A 21,735-nucleotide genomic window follows, 5' to 3' on the forward strand; every position below is an offset into this window, starting at 1 on the left:
AAAGTTAACCCATGGCAAGGTATTTGCCTTTGCAAACTACCTGGCTTAATGTCCTCCCCAGGCCAAGGCTGTTTTAGGTTGTCACAGACCTCACACCTCTCCATCAAACACACTTTGCACTTGTGATTAATCAACCTTTGGAGTGATTATCTATCTCTCCTATCAGACCTTAAGCTCCACAAGAGCAGCTATTGGTCTGCTTTTCTATCATAAATGTTGAATGAGTTGCATGAAAGAATGAGACAAAGCATCCATGACTATGACAGTCTTCAGCATCTTGCACAGTCTAATACATAGTAGGTGGCAATAGATGCTGAATAAATGAACAAATCTATGAATGAAAGAAATGCATGGGGCTCTGAGCAACCGGACAGTAAGTACTTACTGAGGCAGAATGAAAAGGTGAGACATGAAATTTGTTCTTCTTATGTAAGAGCCACCAAAATAATTGAAAAAAACACAATATCCTTTGATCTGGAAATTGCATAACTAGGTAGGTGACAATTATGTCTTCATCTGGCCCTGAAATGGCTACTGGTTTGAAAAAAATCATTAAGCTAAAGTACAATTATGGTTGTTTGCCCAGTTCTAAAAAAATGGTTTCAATTTTATTTCCTCCCAGATTTATGAACGTGTTCCTGCTGTCACAGAGCAGCGTGGTCCAGATGGACAGCCTGCATCTAACAGGTAAGGTCTCCATCCTAAGGCGGCAGATCAAGGGGCCAAGACTGTATTGCCTGAGACATCCTCTGCCTTCATCTCACCAACAAACTCAAAACATTGAAAGATTCCCTTAGAGACCGCACCTGTTTTTAGATTCGGTAAATGGGGCACACAGTTCTGCTTCGGGATCCAAAACATGGTCGATTTCCTTTTGGGCTTTTTCATACATCTTTTTTCTTTCAGTTGGACCCTTGTTTGTCTCCACTGGGGGGAAATCGTAATATCCTTTTCTCTTGGCTTTGAGGCGGAGCTTGTTCCGATAGTGTTCGATGTCTGACTTCTGCTTCAGGGCTTTGTTCACCTGGAGAGAAAGACAGTCTCAGGCCCACACCTGACCCAGCAGTGCCAACAGGTGTGAGGATTTCATCAGAGGGTCACATTTCTGGGAAAGCCATCCTAGACTTTGTCTCTGAGCCTCTGAGCCAGCCAGACCCACCCGTGGCCCACCAATGGTGGGCCAGTCACAGCGTGGGGCCTGGTGCTCACTGAAGTCACCTGAGACCTTCCATTGCCTCATTCTCCCCACTCTGCCCTGGTTGTGCTCAGGCCTATGCCTTATTCTAATTCTTAGTCTGGTGGCTTTGGCCTTAGCCCTGCCTGTGCACTTTTGGTTTCCCTGTCCAGGAACTTCTGACTTGGCACCCCAGCTGGAGTAGTTTCCCCCACTCTAGCTCCAGCCCTGGGGAACCCAGTGGCCTCCCCTGGCCATTTAGCTGGTGCTCACCTGGCTAAGACAGCCTGTTCCTCAACAGGCTGCGTTGAGATGAATCCACTGGAAAGGGGGAGCAGACACTCTGCTCCTGAAGCCTCTCTTCATGATCAACCTGCCTTTGAGAGTTTATTTTTGTAGATCCATGTCTTGCCTGAGAGAGTGGTCATTTTGAAACCTTGCATGGCCACTAATGTCAACCAAGTCCTGCTGCATAGGGCAAAGCCAGTCTGCACATCCAGGAAGGAACGTGGCTAATGTGTCCTCTGACATGTCAAAGCAGATGACTATGTTATACATAACAAATGATAAGGACATGAAACCCATGAATGGAGCTGGATGGTGATCTCCACCTGACACTTAGTGGTTGATGCAGAGAACCATGAGTCCTGTAGAGAATCAGATTATATTTGTATAGTCATGTATAGTGTATAAGACATTTTCATGGATGTAATTTTTAAAGGTCAATCATCAAAAGCCTAGGAAGTATTGGCATTATTTCTATCTGAAAGAAGTGGAAACCAAGATCCCAAAATGCTAAACTGGTAAAGTACAGAGTTGGAACACTGCAATTATTTGAATAAGAGCTAACCCTCACAAGTGTCTCAAAGTGCCACGCACCATAGTGCTTTATGAATATGAACCTACTGTAATCTTCACAACAACCATAAAGGCAGGTTATTACTATTCCCCATTTTTCACATGAAGACATTAAGACACCTTCTCAAGGGTCCCACAGATAATCAGTGGTGGTGCCAGGATTTGACCATGGGCAGCTTGAGTCCACTGTCTGCACAGTAAACCATTATGTACACCATGCCTCAATATGAGAAGACAAGAAAGTGGGGAAGGTCCAAAGTTGAAGTTCCTGGACTCGTAGGTTCTATTGAAGGTTGGGGGGTGGGTGGGAGGGAGAATGGGTTGGGGAGCTAGGGGCTGGGTTAGGGTTTGCCAGAGTTAGGCCTTCCCATTTAGAAAATGACCAAGGCAAGTGTTCCCTGACCTGGCTTGCTCCAAGCTGAATGGAAGCTGCAAAAAATACAGCCTAGGCTCTACATGGGACTTTCTGAATCAGAATCTTTAGGGTGGGGCCTGGGATCTGCATTTCTGAAAAGCCCCAGAGCTGATTCTGTTCCACCACCAACGTGAGAAACTTTTGTCCCAGAGTACTGTTTTTAAAACCATGTTTCATAGATGCGTATCATTTTGGAAGGTCACTGACTGCTCCTGGAACTCTTATGAGAGCTATGGGTCTTTACTCTCCAAAAATCTAATACACTGCACTCTTAATGCAGCTCAGGCAATTTGGGTTAAGAATCAGGCTCCTCAGGAGCAAGGAAAGTGTGGGAACAGCAAGGAAATGAGGCTAAGCTGCTGGCTCTGGTCCTCAATGCCCAGAGCAGCTCTCCAGCTCTCCCATCTGAGGTCCATATCAGCGTCTTGCAAAATTCCTTGTTTGAAGAAAGGACTGTGGAAAGAGAAGGTGTGAGGTCTACTGGTCTAGGAGATAAGAGACTTGGGGCCTGATTCCCAAGTCAATCGGAGCTGAGCTTGTGGAGAAGGAAGAGAAGGCCAGGAGCCTGAGATGGGCACAGGAGGAAAACAGAGGTGGGGACAGCACAGTTCTGAGGCCAGGGAGTGGAGAAGAGAGCTGCCCAAGGGCCCCGAGGACTATGGCAGCAAAGCCTCCTCACTCCTCTGCACCTTGGAAGGGCTGGGGGGGTTTAACCCTTTATGTCCCTCTTGGACTTGAAAGACCCTCAAGGAGCAAGGCCCCACAGCCTGGATGCAAGATATCTGTCCTATCTGGACCACAAGTTCCTGATTCACTGTAGGCCCTGTGGGCAATACTTTAAATTAAGCTCTTCTTCTTAATGAAGTCTCTCCTGTTTAAATAGGTCACGTAAATCTATTAGAACTTCCAGAATTAAAAAATTAAGGGAGGACAGTTCTCCCTTCTGCTGGATAATTTCCCCCTTCCTAGAATATCTAAATATCCTTGCTCCTTCTTCTAGCCCATAAAGGTTACTCTGAATACATTCTTTTTAGTTCTTGTTACAGAAGGGAACTATGGAAGGGCAAGCCAGCTCCAAGAAGCAGCCTTTTGAGGATTAGGTATCTGACTCACTGTGTTTGGTCAAGAAGTTGCGAGTGTGGGGTTTTGTGGAAGTCTGACCAAGCATCCATGCAGCTAGCAGGAGTCAGAAATCTGAGGAACTATGCCATTTTCAAGGATAAGCATTCTGATGCCTGGAACTTGGTTAAATATGCAAGTTCACTGCTAGACTATTGTAGCAATGCATTCACTCAGTGGTAAGATAGGTTAGCAACCTACAGCATGAGGCCCACAGTTCACTAACACAAGGCTGTATTTTTTTTTTTTTTCAGTAGGTACCAGGGATTGAACCCAGGATCTGGACATGGGAAGCAGGCACTCAACTGCTGAGCTGCACCTGCACCCCAAGGCTGCATTTAAATGCTTTATCTTTAGAGCATGTGAAAAAACATAAACTGGGAGAGATATTTTTCTAACTTTCAGAAAGATCTCCCCAAACCTACGACTTTACAGAATTTGTAGGTTGGTAGCATTTCCTAAGACTTCATTGTTCCCTCATTCTGTTTGCCACTGAGAAAATTAGTAAAGAGAAGAAGCCAGCACAATCTCCTCTGATCCAAAAATCACTCTTCTGGAATACCTCCTAAAGCCACATTCCAAAAGAGGAGAAAAGTCAGACATGAATGTTAACATCCATAGTCATCAATATCATACCAATCATATGAACATTAAATACTCTGTTATGATGTACCGTAAAGGATACAGAACACTCCTGTGGTTATGCCAAAAATGCACAACTTAATCCAATCATAAAAAAATAGCAGGCAAGCCCAAACTGAGGACATTCTACACAATTAACAGGCCAGTGCTCTTTGTGAGAGCACTAAACAACTGTCTCAGCTTGGAGAAGGAGACAACTAAATGCCACCGGTATCCTGGACTGCATCCCAAAACAGAAAAAGGGCATCAGTGGGAAAACTACTGACATTCAAGTAAGGTCTGTATACCAGACAATGACAAGGTTTGATGATTATTCTGATCATATAAGATGTTAACATTAGGGTAACTATGCAGGCACTCTCTATTGCAACTTTTCTGAAAGACTAAAATTAATTCAAAATAAAAAGTTTTTAAAGAGACATACATGAAGAAAAACAAGAAACAAAAATTTAAAAACAAAAATAAAATAAAAAACAAAAAGCAAACATGAAAAAATTACAAAAAAGAAAAACCTCTAAAAACACTAAAAAAAGAAAGACATGCATGAAATTATTCATTGCAGTTGTTATTTAAAATAACCAAAATAAAAACTAAAAACAAAAAATCCTAGAGGTTTTGAACAATGGATTAGTTTTCAAACAATATTATCCCTACTCAACTAGGTCATTTAACAATAACCAGAAAGCCTATGGCAAATGCTTAAGGTACAAGGTAAAAAGATACCTGTATATAATGGGATTCTAAATATACAAGTTAGGTAAAAGGCTTGAATAGAATGTACAAAAATAAAAAGAGGTTGTATTAAGTTGGTGAAGTTACTGAATTTTCTTTTCTGAGCTTTCTGTATTGCTATTATATATTTTTTAAGATAATTTTAAAAAGAATTTCCTATAATTCATAAAAGGAAATTTTATGGTGTTGTGGCTTTACTTTCATCACTTAAACCAGCCACCCATAAGAGAAGAAGAGAAAAGAAAATTATAAGACAATATGCTTCAAGCTCCACAAGGCAGAAATTATAGAGAATGGCTCAGGGCTCTTTTACAACCCAAATGTCAGTGAGGTACATTCCTTTAACTACCAAAATGTAACAAGTATCCCTTTCTAGACAAGGAAAATGATCATCTGTTCTCCTTCTGTGACAGGGTGATGGCAGAACAGGGGAGCAGGAAGGTGAATTTAGCAGAGACTTGGGATGTGTCCCCATGACATCCACATCCCTGAGCTGGGATGACATCCAGGCATAGCAACTAATGCCTGGGTCCATAAGTGGCAGAGGGTCCTAATCAGAAGTTGTCACCAGAGCATTGGTGTCCACCTTAGAGGCCTCTAATCGCTGGGCTTGCATATCTGGTGGCAGAACTGGGTCCAAAGAAAGATTCAGTGGCCATGATTGACTTTGGGAAGACATCCAAGTTCCTTCTGATTATGAAGCCAAGTGGTATAAAGTAGATGGTCAGTGAACCTTGCTCACAGCTATCTGATGACAATGATGAAGAAAATAATAACCACAACAACAAATACAGTGCTTATTGTGTGGCAAGCATTGTTCCAAATGCTTTACATACATTAACTCCTTTAATTCTCACAGCGGTCCCATTTGATAGATGGAGAAACTGAGGCACAGAGCTTGCCTGAGATCACGAGCTTGCCTGAGATCACACAGATAGTAAGTAGCAGGGCTGGGACTCAGACTCTTGAAATATGGCTTGAGAGTCCATGATCTTTTAAGCATGCTGCTGTTTTTCTCTGATGGGCTGAAGCAAATCAAAGAGAGGAAACACTGGACAGGGAGTCAGGGGATTGAATATCCTGGCTGTCACAAGACCCACAAGTGTAACTTTGTGGGATTTTTAAAGTTTTGCTTGCTTGTGGGAACTGCATCTATGTTGAATTAAATGGATTTTCAATTAATGAAGAAACCTATACAGAATAATTTTATTTATTTTCATATGTGATAGTAAGCAATAAAAAAAGACAAAAACTTCAAGAGAGGAGCGGATGTAGCTCAAGTGGTTGAGCGCTCACTCTCCATGTATGAGGTCCTGGGTTCAAGCCCTGGAATCTCCTAAAAACAAAAACAAATGAACGGAAAAAACTAACTCTCATGGGGAAGCAGATGTAGCTCAGTGGCTGAGCGCCTGCTTTTCATGTAGGAGGTCCTGGGTTTAATCCCTGATACCTCCTAAAACAAGCAAGCAAACAAAAACAAAACACGTGAGTGCTGCTGTGCTTTATAAAGAATCTCTATGATCATGGGACAGAGATAGATATTAATTTTTGTTTTAGTACTGATTATAATCTGTCCAAACTGGTGAACTGTAGTATAACTTTGAGCACATGACTTGACCCCTCTGGTTTTAGTTTTTTTGTCTAAAATAAATGAAGTTTAGAGTCTTCGATAAGGCTATGTCAGTAATTTTAAAAAATCAGTGAACCTCAACCTACCACATCTTTAGGTCAGCTCAGTCCTTCTTCCCGAAAAACAAGAGGAACTTCCTGAGTCAGAGCTGTGAAACACTTTCGTAAGTGGTCTGGATGGTGGAATGAGGATAAGCCCCTGATGCGAGCTTATGATGCCCAGTTGCATAGGGCTGTGGCTAGCTCCTTGAGGTGTGGTGGGAAAAAGACTTTAAAACTTGGGAAATCTCCCACCCTTTGCAGGTAACAATAGCAGAGTATAAACAAAGGAAATGATCACCAACCGGACTACTTAACAATGAGAAAAACATAAGAAAGTACACGTGTGTGTGTGACCACATGTAAATGTGAAAGCATACGTGCAGTTTCCATGTGCATGTTCTTAAAGGCTAGTAAAGATTTTCAGCCTACTGACCATTTTGCTGCAGAAGATGAAGGAATGACAGATAATTAATTTTTTACCATATTTGCTCTCTTGCTGAACTCCATATGTATAGTATACATATATGTGTATGTTTTTCTTTTTTGTGAAATCACTCTCTAGTGTATGTTACAAAATTTTTTAAATGCTTGAGAAAGTTAATTAACATTATGTTATCCATTGAAATCCTGGAAGCAGGCAATGGACTATTTCAAACTTGTTCAAAGGAGTAAAAGTTGTATCAAAGCTTACGCAGTGGGCTACATCCCACTATATGTCTATATGACAATGTGGTCTCTGGTTCCCTCTCAATTCAAGCCCCTTCCATCCCCACTTTAATTCGCATCCTGTAATGAACAGTTTAGGATGCTTATGAAGAATGGCAGAAGGTTGTGTGTGTATATTGGGGTGGGGTGGTATAGAACTCCTGATGTTTCTCTTCATAACTACAGCTTTTAAAGTTCCCTCTGGGCTACTAAAGAAGGTAGAACACACGCTGAAAACGCTCCTCACTGAACTCGTTCTGCGTGACAAGTGTCTGACTTATTCCATGGACGTGTGGTGCACGTGGAGGGAAACCTGGCCAATGAAATCTACACTATTCCAAGGTGGGCGCCTTGTTCCTAATTCCCTGGGGCCTGCTGGACTCTCCCGCTCCAGGTCCTCAGCTCCTTACCTCGCCGTTGAGCACTGCCGACTCCTGGCTCCTGTCTGAGTTGGGGTGTACCACGGGGAGGGCGGTAGGTTTTATTGCGATGAGCTGCACAGAGCCGGAAGACGTGTCAAAGGGGTCAGCAGCCACCTTGCCAGAGTTGTCAAAGAGAGCCGCTCCCTCCTCTTCATCACCCGGTGGCACTAAATCACAACAACACAACGACTTTATGATCTAAGGGAGCTGCCTGATCAGGGGCGAATTGATGTAAAGCTCACAGACTCAGGACATGACTCAAAAAGCAACCTCAGAAACATCAGCATTTGGCTCAGTGCCAAGGGCTCACCCACACTCATGGATTTAACTTTTAGGTCTATAGTATTTATACTACCATGGCATTATCCATGGGTAGGTAGAAAAGAACTGTGAAGGTGTGAATTTAAACAGTTAAAACCATTCTCCCCCAACTGTGGTAATATGCCCTTGGGGAGGAAGTAAATATTTCTCTCTGTTCTAGCAAGAGATGGGAAAAGTGCAATTCGGCGAATCTCTGCATCTATATTTAAAATACGATGGTAAAACAGAATAACAGCATTCAAGTTCAATCTTTGCCACCAGTGCTACCAATTTTTGCAAGATCTTTGATCAACTGGCCTTAGTACTCGCTGATGATACTTGATTATTTTTGTTTTTTTAAAGGCTACTTCTCCAGTGATTGGGTTTTGCTTTCTTTCGTCTAAAAAAAAAAAAAGAAAGAAAGAAAGATAAGAAATAACCATCAGAGAAACTCATTTAAAGCTACAGACAACACCCCTAATTAAAAAGAGTGATTTCCACCTACACTCTGTCAAATTTATTCTCCCTTCCGACAAATAATTCTGCTGTGATTGCTGAAAGCCACGAGTCTGCCTTGCTGCCACGACTAAGCTGATGAAAGAAGTTCCAGGGCCAGTGGTATCTGGCTGATTTACTTGTTCTGAAAGCATATTTCCACTATGTGGCCAACATGTTGGCTTGGGCTATAGCTATCTATATGTCATAAGAATGACAGGTTATTGAGCATGGCTTGGCAAGAGATAAATTCAGCCTGTTCAAACAACAAAACCAGAGGACAATTGAGGAGCACAACAGGTGTTATATAAAATATGACTGTAATAGAAGTATAATAATCTCCCCTTCTGCCAGCTCCAGAGATTGAGATGTTATTTAAATTATTGAAGAAAACATAGTTTGTATCATTCTTTCACTCATAATCACAGATTTGTTAAATTCAGCCAAGTAAACTGTAATTTTAGAATGTAGATAAAAATATGCCAGTGTCTAATGTTGGGTAATATTTGGAATATTTTTTAGTTCTATATTCTTATTTACAAATGGCTGGTCACCAAGTAGCCGCTGAGTAGAAAGTCTATTCAGATATATAGCTGCATGTAAGCATAGAGTAGAGTTTTGCTGGGCAACTCTTGCTTGGCCCCAATCCTTTCCCATCTGGACAATTGTTATAAATGTCATCTATGGTAGTCAGCTTCCAAGATGGCTCACTGTGATTCCTGCTTTCATACTCCATGTAGCATCTTCTCTTGATGATTATGACTGAATCTGTGTCCAGAAATGGCAGTTGTTAACATACTTCCAAGGCTAGGTCAAAACAGACATGGTGGCTTCCACCTAGTTCTCTCTTGGATCGTTTACTCTGGGAAAAGCAAGCTGCCATGTTACGAGGACACTCAAGCAGCCCTGTGGAAAGGTCCGTGTGGCAAAGAGCTGAGGCCTCCTAATAACAGTCTGGGAAGGAACTGAGACCTCCTGCCAATAGTCACGTGAATATGCCCTTGGAAGTTTATCTTCTAAGCCCAGTCAAGTTTTTAGATAGCTATAGCCCAAGCCAACATGTTGACTATGCCCTCATGAGAGAACCCAAACCACAACCACCCAGCTAAGCCACTCCTGAATTCCTGACCCACAGACACTATGTGAGATGATAAATTTTTACTGTTGTTTTAAGTTGCTAGTGTTGGGGTAACTTGGTACACAGCCACAAATAACTAAAACAGGGAAATGGATGTGGCGCAACCAACTGGGCTCCCATCTACCATATAGGAAGTCCAGGGTTCAATGCTCAGGGCCTCCTGGTGAAGGCAAGCTGGCCCACATGGCGAGCTGGCTCACGTGGAGTGTTGGCCCATGTCGAGTGCCGGCCCATGCAGGAATGCGGTCCTGCGCGGGGGTGCCAGCCAACATGGAGAGCTGGTGCAGCAAGATGACACAACAAGAGAAACAGAGGAAAGAAAACAAGAAGACATAGCAGAACAGGGAGCTGAGGTGGCACAAGAGAGTAACTGCCTCTCTCCCACTCAGGAAGTCCCAGGGTCAGTTTCCGGAGCCGCCTAATGAGAATACAAGCAGACACAGAAGAACACACAGCAAATGGGCACAAAGAGCAAAAAATGGGGGAAGCAGGGAAAGAAAGAAAAAATGAATCTTTAAAAAATAAATAATACAGCTTTTAAACAGCCTCCCACCACCAAGCTTCCACTCTTGTCCCCCAATCCTGACAATACATAATCCACCAGCAGCCAGAATGGATGATCTCTTCCAAAGGCAACCAGATCACATTACTCTTCTGCTCAGAGCCTTCTGAAGGTTTCACCTTTCTCAGGATAAAACCCAGAGTCTTTTCCAGGGCCTATAAGGTCCTGTCTGATTTGGTGGTGGCCACCTTACTGACCATATTTCCTACCTCTTCCACTTAGCCACTCTGCTCCAGCTCAGTGGCCTTCTTTTGGTCCTTGAACAAGGCAGGCTTGTTCCCATCTCAGGGTTTTGGCATTAGCTCTTCCCTCTGATCAAATTACTCTTTCCCGAGATCTTTACACGCCTGATTCCTCTGTATTTTTCAAGTCTTAGATTAAAAAGACTCTTCCCTGACCACCAATCTAAAATCAACCCCCTCACTAACCCATTATGTTTTCCTTATAGCACCTATCACTACAGATGTGTTGTACAGATTTATAATCTGCCCCACCTCTGCCACTAGAATACAAGTTCCATTCTTGCCCATCTCTTTAAAGGTTGATGCCCATTTCCTTTGACAATGCCTCACACAGAGATGGTTCTCAATAAGTATTTGCTAAGTGAATGAATGAATGAACTTTTCTGACTTGGAAAAGAAATGTTTGTACCTGCAAGAGTTAAACATGTATAAGGTAAGAACACAGTATTTATTGCTAAACTGTTTGGAGAGTGAAGAAATGGTACTTAGCATTTCTATTCCTTCTGCATCATGATCACTCCATGGACAGGGTAAGGTCCCATAATGGGGCAGGGAAACAACATCTGGGACACTGTACAAACCACATTAATTTTCTGTCCTCTCATTTAAAAAATGTTATATTGAGATTTGCATGAAAATTTCTCCAGGTTTTATTAAGAGAAAAATAATCAGTTCTCTTGCTCCAAAAAGACTTAGAATATACTTTATGGAAAAACACAGTGAAAGGCATTACATGAAATATTAATACATTAAAATGTTGTGCGAGCACAGCAGGTTCATGGGAATTCTGGATGCATAATTAGTCTCTAGTGAAAAGGACCTGGGAGAATGGTGAAGGAAAGGGCCACAGCGAAAGCAAGGCAGTGTCCCACAACATCACCGCACCCTCACAGCAGCGCCACTCCAGAACCGCCTTGCCTCTTGTGCTGCCTGATTTGCGCTGATGGCTTGAACCTCAGTAACTCAGGTTCAGAAGATTTCATTCCTTCATGTTTGAATTGTCACGGGGAGAGCTCCCCCACTTAGGGCACAAAATAATTTTTAAACAACATATCGTCCTTTCTTTCTGAAACTTTCATTAAAGCTCAAAGACAAATTATCTACAGCTAGCATCACTGCCCTCTGGTGCTGTTTATCAGAGAATAAGCACAATTTCACTTCATTGAGAAAGCAAGGCAATAAAAACTGAAATCGAGAGTTAGAGCTAATATCTCTGACAAATCTTCCTTTATTTCTCAATCCCAGATACCCCTCAAATTCTTGTCCTCCTCTGCCCCACGACTTTCATGAGGTAATAACATAAAGGAGGGTGCATGCTTGAAGAGCTTGGGGAGTTTGCTCTTAAATGACTGGAGATAAAAACACCTATATTATGTTCTAATCCTAAACTCATTTTTTATTACTTTCCTGGAAAACATCCTTTCTAAGGTGACATTGGTTTTGGTGTAGGGGTTCAAGTGTCTGTATTTAGTTAAGAAAACACCAAATTGTTTCTGCTTTCAAAAGCCAAGTTCCCACATCTGTCTTTCCCAGTTATATGTAAACATCATCATGAAACAGATAAGATTGCCTTGCAGCTATAGTAACTAACGAGGCCATTGAGCTAGAAGAACCAACACTAGTCATGTATGTTGTTGCAGTATAGTGTTTTTTCCTTTTGAAATTCTGATTTTCAAGAGAGGAAAAATTGGAGGCTACAGGTGCAACAAACCTGTTCGAAAACAGGAACAGTTTTAAAACTACAGCCTGATATAATAGCACTTATTAACTATCCCTAGTTAGCCTAAAAATGGAAAGCAGAATGGACAGTAAGCCATAAGAGAAAATACTTGAATGCTCCATGTTAACAGAATAATCTATTCTCAGAGGCCACATTCACACAATAAAGTTCTCAGTACTTTTTGTAAGTTGACTCCATGATGATAATACAACTTTTTGTTTTCTTCTTAATTCTACTCAGTGTTTGTTAGTTTCTTGCTTTTTTCCTTCCTCCATCCCTTCCTTTGGTTCATTTTCCAGTATAATAAAATACACTATTGATTCTTTCAGTGAAAATCTAACTCAGTATTATGATCAAATGAAGTCCTTTGATGAAAAGGACAAGTGAAGGTGTCACTGAAAGATCGTCCTAGAATTTTACTTCTCCCCCCACTTCTGGTGAAATAGAATTTTTCCCAACATGAAATGCACAAATAATTTAATGGAATTCACTTGATTTTACCTTCTTAATGTCTGACTTCAGAAAATCGAATTACAAAGTCATCATCACATCCTATTATTCTGATATGCTTCAGCATCTGTTGTATTTTACATTAAATGAATTGGTCCTATCATTTCTATTTGGAATTTTCAAACCTAAACCTCAAGGAATGGGAACCTGTGGTGAAAAAGAAGCCACCAACCCTGGATATATGCTGCTTTTACTATAGCAAAAATAAAGTGCAACCATTCTAAACCTGGGAGAGGATGGCTTTTTAAGGAAATAAACAAAAACCCCAACCTGCTATAGTAATTGCCTTTTATTCATGCACCCATCTGCTGTTCTATCTGAATGTCGCAGTTAAATAAACAAAGTGACTCAAGAGAATCAGGAGTCAGGTAGACAAAGCAGACAGACAAGAATGGTGAAGGTCAGCCAAGACCTTTAGAGCAGATCAGTGTGTCACAACTGGGGTGGGGAGTGATGGTGCCTGGAACTGGCTCAACTCCCTCTACCACTACGAATTAAATGCCAGGAGGAGGGAAAGGCATCGTTTTGTAGACATGTATTTACGGACAGGAATCTGTATATAGCACATTTTAAACAAGGAAAATGGCATAGAAAAATATACACAGTGAACCCATTTTATGAACTAAAAGCAATGCAACAAAAAAAGACACATGGTATGGTGTTGGCTGCAGAGACATGCTGAATTATTTAAGGTCACGTGAGGACTGGCGTTAGGTGAATGGGGCATTTGGGGGATGGTGGACTTTGACCTGCCTTTGAACACTTCCAGGAAGAATGGAAAGAAGGGAGGGGAGGAGGAGAGGGAGGCGAGTACCCTGGGGGACCGCGGGGGTAACAGTACTTAAACAAGCTTCCCCTGGGACTTCACTGTCCATTGTCTGCTGCCACCTTGCTCCCTCTGCCCAGACCTCTAACGCCTCACTCTAGGAAGAAAGAGAAGCTGCTAAATTCACAGGCCCCTCCACAAGTTTTAAAGTTCCTCTTGCTCTCTGTGTGCTGCCAGGCAGAGAGCTGATAGGGCAGGATTTCAAGTGGGCCCAGGTGGGGCAGATGTTCCAGGAGAATCCCACATGGCACACCCTAGTTCTGATGTGGAAAGCACAGGGCATGAGGAATTCAGGGAAAGGAAAAATTCAAGAACCAAATCGGTATTTCAATTTCAACAAGTACTTTATTTAATACCTGGAAATGGAAACAGGAACCACATTCTCCCTGCAAAATACAGTTTCCTTCCTTCCTTCCTTCCTCCCTCCCTCCCTCCCTCCCTCCCCTCTTACTTTTTTGGTCAGAAAAAAGAAGAGTGTTTTTGAAAACAAAAGAATATTCTGACACTAGTATTAAGAGAGAAACCCACACTTTATCAAATACCTTTGAAATTGAAGCACAGCAAACAGAGCACCAGATTGCTTAGCTTTTCACCTGGCATTTCTGTATGGCCCCACCTATAACCCTTTGAAATCCAAAAGGAATTCTCTCATCTGAGTGACAGCACCGAGTTCTTTAATTCTGGGCTTCAATAAGCCACAGCTGGAGGTTCAGCATCACACACAAGAACCGAGAGGAGGAGGATCAGAACAAGGTGGGATGGGGGCGAGAGGAAAGCAGCACAATCATGTCCTCAACAGATGATGCCAAAGCATAAGATGGGAGCTCAGATGGGGTGTAAATATACCCCAAACATCAGCCCTCTATAGGAAGGGGAAAAAAATCTGTGAGAGACACTAAATAGGTAAGTACTCCTAAAGAATAAAGGCAGAAGCATAAAGCTGACTTTTATGATGACAGATTCATTGCTTTGTTGTGTGTTTTTTTTTTTCTGAGAGAGATGGATTTACAGTATCTGGGCTTAGTGGCATAGACCATAACCCCTGAAATTTATCAGGGGAGTAGGGGCAAAAGAAGGAGGGAATCTCCAAACCAAGCAGAGACCTGGTATCTTATGGACCTGCTGCTGGGAATCACATCGATCCACCCAAGAATTAGGAAAATCTCTATGTAAATGTCAATTCTTTCTGCATAAGGTTTTTCTAAGACACAACATAATTCCATAAAACCGGGGCAGGGCAGGAGGGGAGACAGAAGAAGTCAGAGAAGGGGAATCAGGTGAGACCCCAAGAGGTAGATCTAAGACTCTTGGCCCTTGTGAGGCAGAACAGAGTGAAGTACGGTTTAAAGCACACTGGTGTGATGTGCACACGTGTGTGTGTCTTTGGGGGTGGGCTTGGGGCAGTGCTCGGCAGGGAAGACTTCTCACCATTTCTCTTCCTTGCCTCCTCCTTTGTCACTTTTTGCTGTGCCATTACATTCTGGGGCGAACGCCTCCCCGAGCTGGGCTTCCCTGATTCGTTGCTGAATGCAGAGCCATTCTCACTGGGAGACCTGCTGGAGGTAACCATAGCAACAGGGGAGACAGTAAGTTTCGACTGAAGCAGACTCCTCTCAAGGTTATTTTATTTGCACAGTTTGTCTGTAGCCTTTTATTCCGGTTTTATCCACAAAGAAGGGATGATACAGAAAAAGAAAGAAAACACACACACACACTGCAGTCTAGGTTAAGTAGCTGGTTGTTCTGAAGTACATTTACTGGTGCTCAGCTCTGCAAAGAAGCTCAGGGAGTGCAGCCCTTAGTTCCCATCTCTTTTTCATTAACCCTCAGTGACTATGGAAGTAGTGATGATGGCTGTTTGTATAGTGTGCCCTCTTTTTAAAACCTAGCACTTTGGATAGTGTGGGCAGAGTGTTTGAATTCCATGGGTATTTTCAAAATTATGCAGAAAACACAGTCTCATTGGCTACTGTTACCATATAAACCTTAGCTACTGAAGATTAAGTCACCCCACTATTGGGTTCTTTACTCTGACACACACACACACGTGTTCTTTAACTGTGGTGGCCAAAGGGGTAATAAATCATATTTCAAACTATTGATTTGAGCCATTCATTCATTTAGGGAATACTCTGTGCCAAGCATTATGGCAGGGATATGGTATACAGCTACTAAGATACCACCCGTGCTTTCCAAGAGCCCCCCACCAGGAGTACCTGCTATGTGCCAAGGAATGTGCTGAGTAGTTGCAAAACTGCTAAACAGATCATTACAAATTCCCTGATTTGGTGCCTGCCACCCTTGTTTAGCAAGCAGGGAATGTGAAGTTCAGAGAGGTGAAGGGTTTTGTCCAGGGAGGAGTCAGCAAGTGGCAACTCAACACTGGGATCTAGGGCCCCCCCTGCAAGTAGGGGTTTTCCTCACACTTTACAGAGAAGGCAGGACTTACATAGGACAGTTTGATGGCAAGCCACAGGGGCCTTCTCTCTGTCCCTCAGAGCCAGATTCCCGCTGTCCAGAACTCTATGGAGGGAAAGGGCTCTTGAAAGAGCCTTCTGAGGTTTGTGGTATCTCATGCTTCAGATCGTGCCAGCCTGTGGGGGATGGGCGAGGGCAAACAAAAAGACCAACTGCCTTCCCCTCTGGGAGATAATGGGGAGGAGATATCTAGAGGCCTTACCAAACCTCTTTGTTCTTACATTGCCATTTGTCCAAAATCAGAAAATAATGACATCCAGCCCCTACAACAGAAAACTAACTGCAATAAAAAGCACTTGACCAGGAAGTAAGCAGCTTCTTGAGTGAAAGCTGTGTATGCTTGCAGATCCTCTTCCTTTCTGCACATCATCTTCTGGGGAATATAGAATTCTCAGTTCTATACACTTCAACGTCCTACAAGCCATGAACAAGGCAAGTGCCACTTAGATTTGTCAGATAAGGCGGCATCTGCCAAGAGTGTTCCATGAATTCTAGCACTGCGCGAAACATTCTTCACCCCAGCACCGCCAGCCACCACCACCACCCGCCAAGTTCCACCGACAAGGGTAAGTTTCACGTGCAAAGAAGGAATATGGTGAACAGCATTCCTCAAACTTACACTTATCAAAGACTCTGATCAGTCCTGTCATAAAGGACCCATCCAGTGTTGTTTAATCCAGCATTTCCCTATTTCTGGCCACAAATGTCTCTTATTATAAACCTTTTAGCATCCTATAAGGTTAATAATACGACAACTGCCGGGAAACAGACTTTGGCCCAGTGGTTAGGGCGTCCGTCTACCACATGGGAGGCCCGCGGTTCAAGCCCCGGGCCTCCTTGACCCGTGTGGAGCTGGCCCATGCGCAGTGCTGATGCGCGCAAGGAGTGCCGCGCCACGCAGGGTGTCCCCCGTGTAGGGGAGCCCCACGCGCAATGAGTGCACCCATAAGGAGAGCCGCCCAGCGCGAAGGAGGGAGCAGCCTGCCCAGGAATGGCGCCGCCCACACTTCCTGTGCCGCTGACGACAACAGAAGCGGACAAAGAAACAAGAAACAAGACGCAGCAAAAAGACACAGAAAACAGACAACCGGGGGAGGGGAGGGGAATTAAATAAATAAAAATAAATCTTAAAAAAAAAAAAAAAAAAATACGACGACTGCAGACTGGGAAAACATGGATAATGCATTACTTTATTAAATATAGGTTATTTATTTACCCAACAACTATTATATTTGATCACTGAGTGCTGCAATAACACACACACAGAGAAAATATACAGATTGTTTTCATATTGGATTGTTTTCGGAATCTCATGGTTAAAGACACTACTCTTCCAACCAGGTTCACTGGGACAAAAAGGCTTTTATTTAGGTTCAGAAGGAAAGGAAAAGGAAAGCTTTTTGTAACCTAATTTATAGTCACAAAATACTTAATGGTTTTCACAGTATTTTCATGCCCTTCCCCTCATTTGATCCTGAAACAATTTCCTGGCTGTTCCTCCTCACTTCAAGGAAAGGTGTAATGAGCAAATTTCTGGTGGGGAAGCCCAACTCTGCTTTATTCTATGCATCCGTTTATACTTAAAAATTCTGGTCAAAACAGAGAGTGAGATTTGTGTGTGTGCACATGTGTGTCCACTCACATAAAAAGAACAAAGGTGTTTTTGAACGCAAGAATGTGTGGCCCATAAGGCTGCAATTTTAGGTCAGGATGTTGAAACCAATGGTCCCTACTCTGAGAATGTGGCGGATGTGGGGCCTGGAAGGACAGGCATGGGGTGGGGATTAACCAAGAGGTGCTGAATATACATGGTCTATCGCTACATTTAAGTGCTCTTTGCAAACAGCTGCTTCTATAAGGTTTATCTTCCACCCCTATCAATAGCAGTCATGGACCAACAAAAATATAGCATCACCAAGAGCCTGGTTGGGGAAAAAGAACCTGCAATGCCAGTCTGGTTGTCTGGAAGGGAATGGATCCTCAGATTGTTCTGAAACAATTTTTTTTTTAATGGAGGTGTCTTAATGACTATCAAAGCACTTGCTTCCCCTATATATTCACTTGCAAAACTTTTTTGAATACCCAACAGACCCATTTGGTCATGCAGTCCTTATCTAGTAGAAGTGAGGAAACTTAAAGGAGTCAAGTGTTAACCAATGGGACAAGAAGGGAAACCAGAAACACAGATTCAAGGTGGGTTAGCATCTTAAAGTCTCTGCAAATGATCAGAGACTCCCGAGATCAGATGGACTTGAACAGAGGTGAGGTTTCTCCCACAGCTTTGGAAATGAGATAGCCAGCCCTAAGTAAAATTCTATTTACATGCTAAAATTATGAAGCAAATGGAGATATTGTTCAGCAGTGTAGACATCATTTTCTTTATTTGTATTTGTAGCATGAGATACTATTTCTTGATAAAAATTTGGAGGTCTCATAATGGAATTTGGTTAATAAGAGCAAACTCCTTGCAAATCCAAGAAACACTTGTTCTAAAAAAATTTATTTTAAAGAAATCTTTACATAACGTAAATGTGTAAATGCAACTAGAATGGGGAAAAAGTAATTTTTATCCTTCCTGGCAGTGCTGTTAAAATCTTAATTTTACTAATTCTATTTATTTCTTTTCAGTATCCTCTAAATAGCTGATAAATAAGTTGTTGCTAATATGCCTCCTTTATTTCATTAGGTAAAGACCATAATGACAATAATAGCTGTAGTTAATACCATTTGCCAGTCAATTACTTAAATCACTGATTGCTTCTCTGTACATTTCAACTCTGCTCTCCCTAGACTCTCCCAGGTTGGCCCGAACTTGTTCACACCTCCCTGTAGTGAAGCTCTGGTTTAGTCCCTTTCCATACTAACTCTAGACTTGACTGTGTGACTTGACTTGGCCAATGGGACAGTCACGAATATGACACCAGCAGTGAAAGACTTGCATTTTGGTGCTCATTCCTGCTGCCCTTGGAAACCTAAGAAAGTGGGCTAACCTGCTAGAGGCTGAGAGACCACATGGGGAAAGGCCTCAGTTTATCTGAGTCATCCGGACACCATCAACAACTAGCCCAGCCAACCTACCACCTGACTACAGATGCATAACTCAGTCCAGCTGAGATTAGCCAAAACTGGCATAAACCAGAAGAAACACCCAACTGAGTCCAACCCAAACTGCTAACCTTCCAAAGTCGTGGACTAAATAAACAGTTGGTTATGATGGGGTGGTTTATTATGAAGCAATGGATAACCAATGGGTTTGCCCTCCACCTTCTTCCACACACAAGCTGAAATCTAACTCTCTGTTCCTTTGTACCTCACCCTGCTTTTTTTTTGAGGTACCAACAGCTCCTAGAAAAAACCTATATAACCTTGTTGCTTGACTGCAGTACCAAATCACTTCACTCTTCCTTAATTCACTCCCCTTTTCCACTCCTCATAGCAGCTGTTCTGTCTTTTTCTTTTCTCCATCACTCAGCAACTTCCTCCCAGGTCCCCACTTGAGACAGACTGTTGAGTGGAAACTCCTTCAACTTTCCATCTTTTCACTACAATCTTTTGCCTTAGAGGAAGCAACATATCTTTCCAGTGGTGCTCTCAAGTCCATCCCTTCTCATTTGCTCTGAGAGTTTATTTACTATACTATATTCTCTCTTTCTTGAGTTTCCACTGGATCCTTCTCCATGTGAAAGTTTTCGTTATATTGGGAAAAAACCACCTTTCCCCATCACTGTCACCCATACCCTCCACTACTACCTTCTCCTTCTCCCCTTAGCTATCAAACTTCTTGAAAACTGTCTACACTTACTCGCATTACTTCCTAACCCCACAAACCCTGTTCAGCTCTCTTCAACCTGGTTCCTGATCTACTTCTTGAGTTCAGGTCCATGATGATATTTTACCTTTTCCAGTGGTACCTTTTCAGACCTCACCTCAACTTGCCTTATCCACAACGTGTATCACTGCTGATCACTCTTTCTTCTTGAAATGTTTCTGGGAAGCTGAAGATTCCATCTTTCTTTTTTTAAAAAGATTTATTTATTTATTTAATTACCCCCCCCCCCCCAGTTGTCTGTTCTCTGTGTCTATTTGCTGCGTCTTGTTTCTTTATCCGCTTCTGTTGTCGTCAGGGGCACGGGAAGTGTGGGTGGTGCCATTCCTGGGCAGGCTGCACTTTCTTTCACGCTGGGGGGCTCTCCTTACGGGTGCACTCCTTGCGCGTGGGGCTCCCCTATGCGGGGGACACCGCTGCGTGGCAGAGCACTCCTTGGCGCGCATCAGCACTGCACATGGGCCAGCTCCACACAGGTCAAGGAGGCCCGGGGTTTGAACCGCGGACCTCCCATGTGGTAGACTGACGCCCTTTTGAGCATCTTTCATTGCTCAAGAAAAGCATTCCTCTAAATTCACTTCTGATCCCCTCGTCCTTTCTCATCTTTCTTTGCTCCTCTTTTTCTCTCCTCCTTTCCCCTCTTCCTCTTTTCTTTTCTCTCCTCTCTCCCTCTCTCAGTAACTTCATCCATGATTCCATCGAAACCCTAAGGAGAGAGATCCCAACTGAGTTGCCCCTTTAGCACCTCATTTCCCCCTCCTTTTTACTTCTTTTCCATATCTCTACAGATAAGAAACAGCAGAGTCTCTGACTGGCCCTCTTCTGCCAATCAAATGGCTGCTATCTGCTGAATTCTCCTTAATGAAGCCTCTGATCGGCCTCTTTTTCATTGGTACTGTCCTAACTTGAATCTCTGTCTCAGACAGGGATGCTTTCAGTGGCAAGAAATAGAAAACCTGGGCAACAATGGCTTCCTCAGACAGGGGTTTATTCTCAAAGAGCAAAATGTCTAGAGCTGGGGTCATCAAGATTTTTTCTAAAAAGGAACAGATAGTATTATTTTAAGTTTTGCAGACCATATGGTCTCTGTCACATATTCTTTTTTAAACAACTCTCTAAAAATGTAAAAAAAAAAAAATTCTTAACTCAAAAGCCATACAAAAGCAGGGAGGAGGGTAACTATGGGCTTTAGCTAAGCAGCTCAACAATGTCAGCATCACGTTTCTGAGAGCCTCCTGTCTCGCGGCTGCACGAAGGCGGGTGGAAATCTAAGTGTCATGCCTAAATTCGATATCTATGTAGATAACCTAACTAACACCTTGGTCCATCAGTTTCTTGGCCTTCTTTCACCCAATGATCTTCAGCCAACTCCTACCAGTCAGACCTGTGACTGTGTCTTTACCAGTCAGTGTACTCCCTCCAAAATCTCAGTCTCAAACATTCGGCTCTCCATCACCTTTTTTAAGTTATAAATCTTTCTTTCTTTTTTTAAAATATTTATTTATTTATTTATTTCCCCTTCTACCACTCCAGCTGTCTGCTCTCTGTGTCCACCATTCGCTGTGTCTTCTTCTGTGTCCGCTTGTATTCTTGTCAGCAGCAGGGGAATCTGTGTTGCTTTTTGTTGAATCATCTTGCTGTGTCAGCTCTCCATGTGCGTGGCACCACTCCTGGGCAGGCTGCACTTTTTTCACACAGGGTGGCTCTCCTTGAGGGGCGCATTCCTTGTGCATGGGGCTCCCCTACATGGGGGACACCCCTGCATGGCACGGCACTCCTTGCACTCATCATCACTGCGCATGGGCCAGCTCACCCCATGCCATATGGTAGGCAGATGTTCTATCATTTGAGCCAAATCTGCTTCCCTCCATCACCTTCTCATTCCAGCTCACCTCCTCTT

General features: G+C 42.8%; 1 protein-coding gene across 1 annotated transcript in view; it reads right to left on the reverse strand.

The window, feature by feature from the left end:
• Positions 1 to 21,735, reverse strand: part of KIAA1549L (KIAA1549 like) — a 318,974-nt gene that overhangs the window by 67,095 nt on the left and 230,144 nt on the right. The window contains exons 13-15 of the mRNA XM_071218358.1: positions 14,960 to 15,087; positions 7,727 to 7,905; positions 807 to 1,024 (exon numbers count right to left, since the gene is read on the reverse strand). Of these exons, the coding sequence (XP_071074459.1) occupies positions 807 to 1,024; positions 7,727 to 7,905; positions 14,960 to 15,087 (525 nt within the window). The remainder of the gene's footprint in view (positions 1 to 806; positions 1,025 to 7,726; positions 7,906 to 14,959; positions 15,088 to 21,735) is intronic.

Source organism: Dasypus novemcinctus, chromosome 10 (genome assembly GCF_030445035.2).
Source record: "Dasypus novemcinctus isolate mDasNov1 chromosome 10, mDasNov1.1.hap2, whole genome shotgun sequence".
Classification (NCBI taxonomy): Eukaryota; Metazoa; Chordata; class Mammalia; order Cingulata; family Dasypodidae; genus Dasypus; species Dasypus novemcinctus.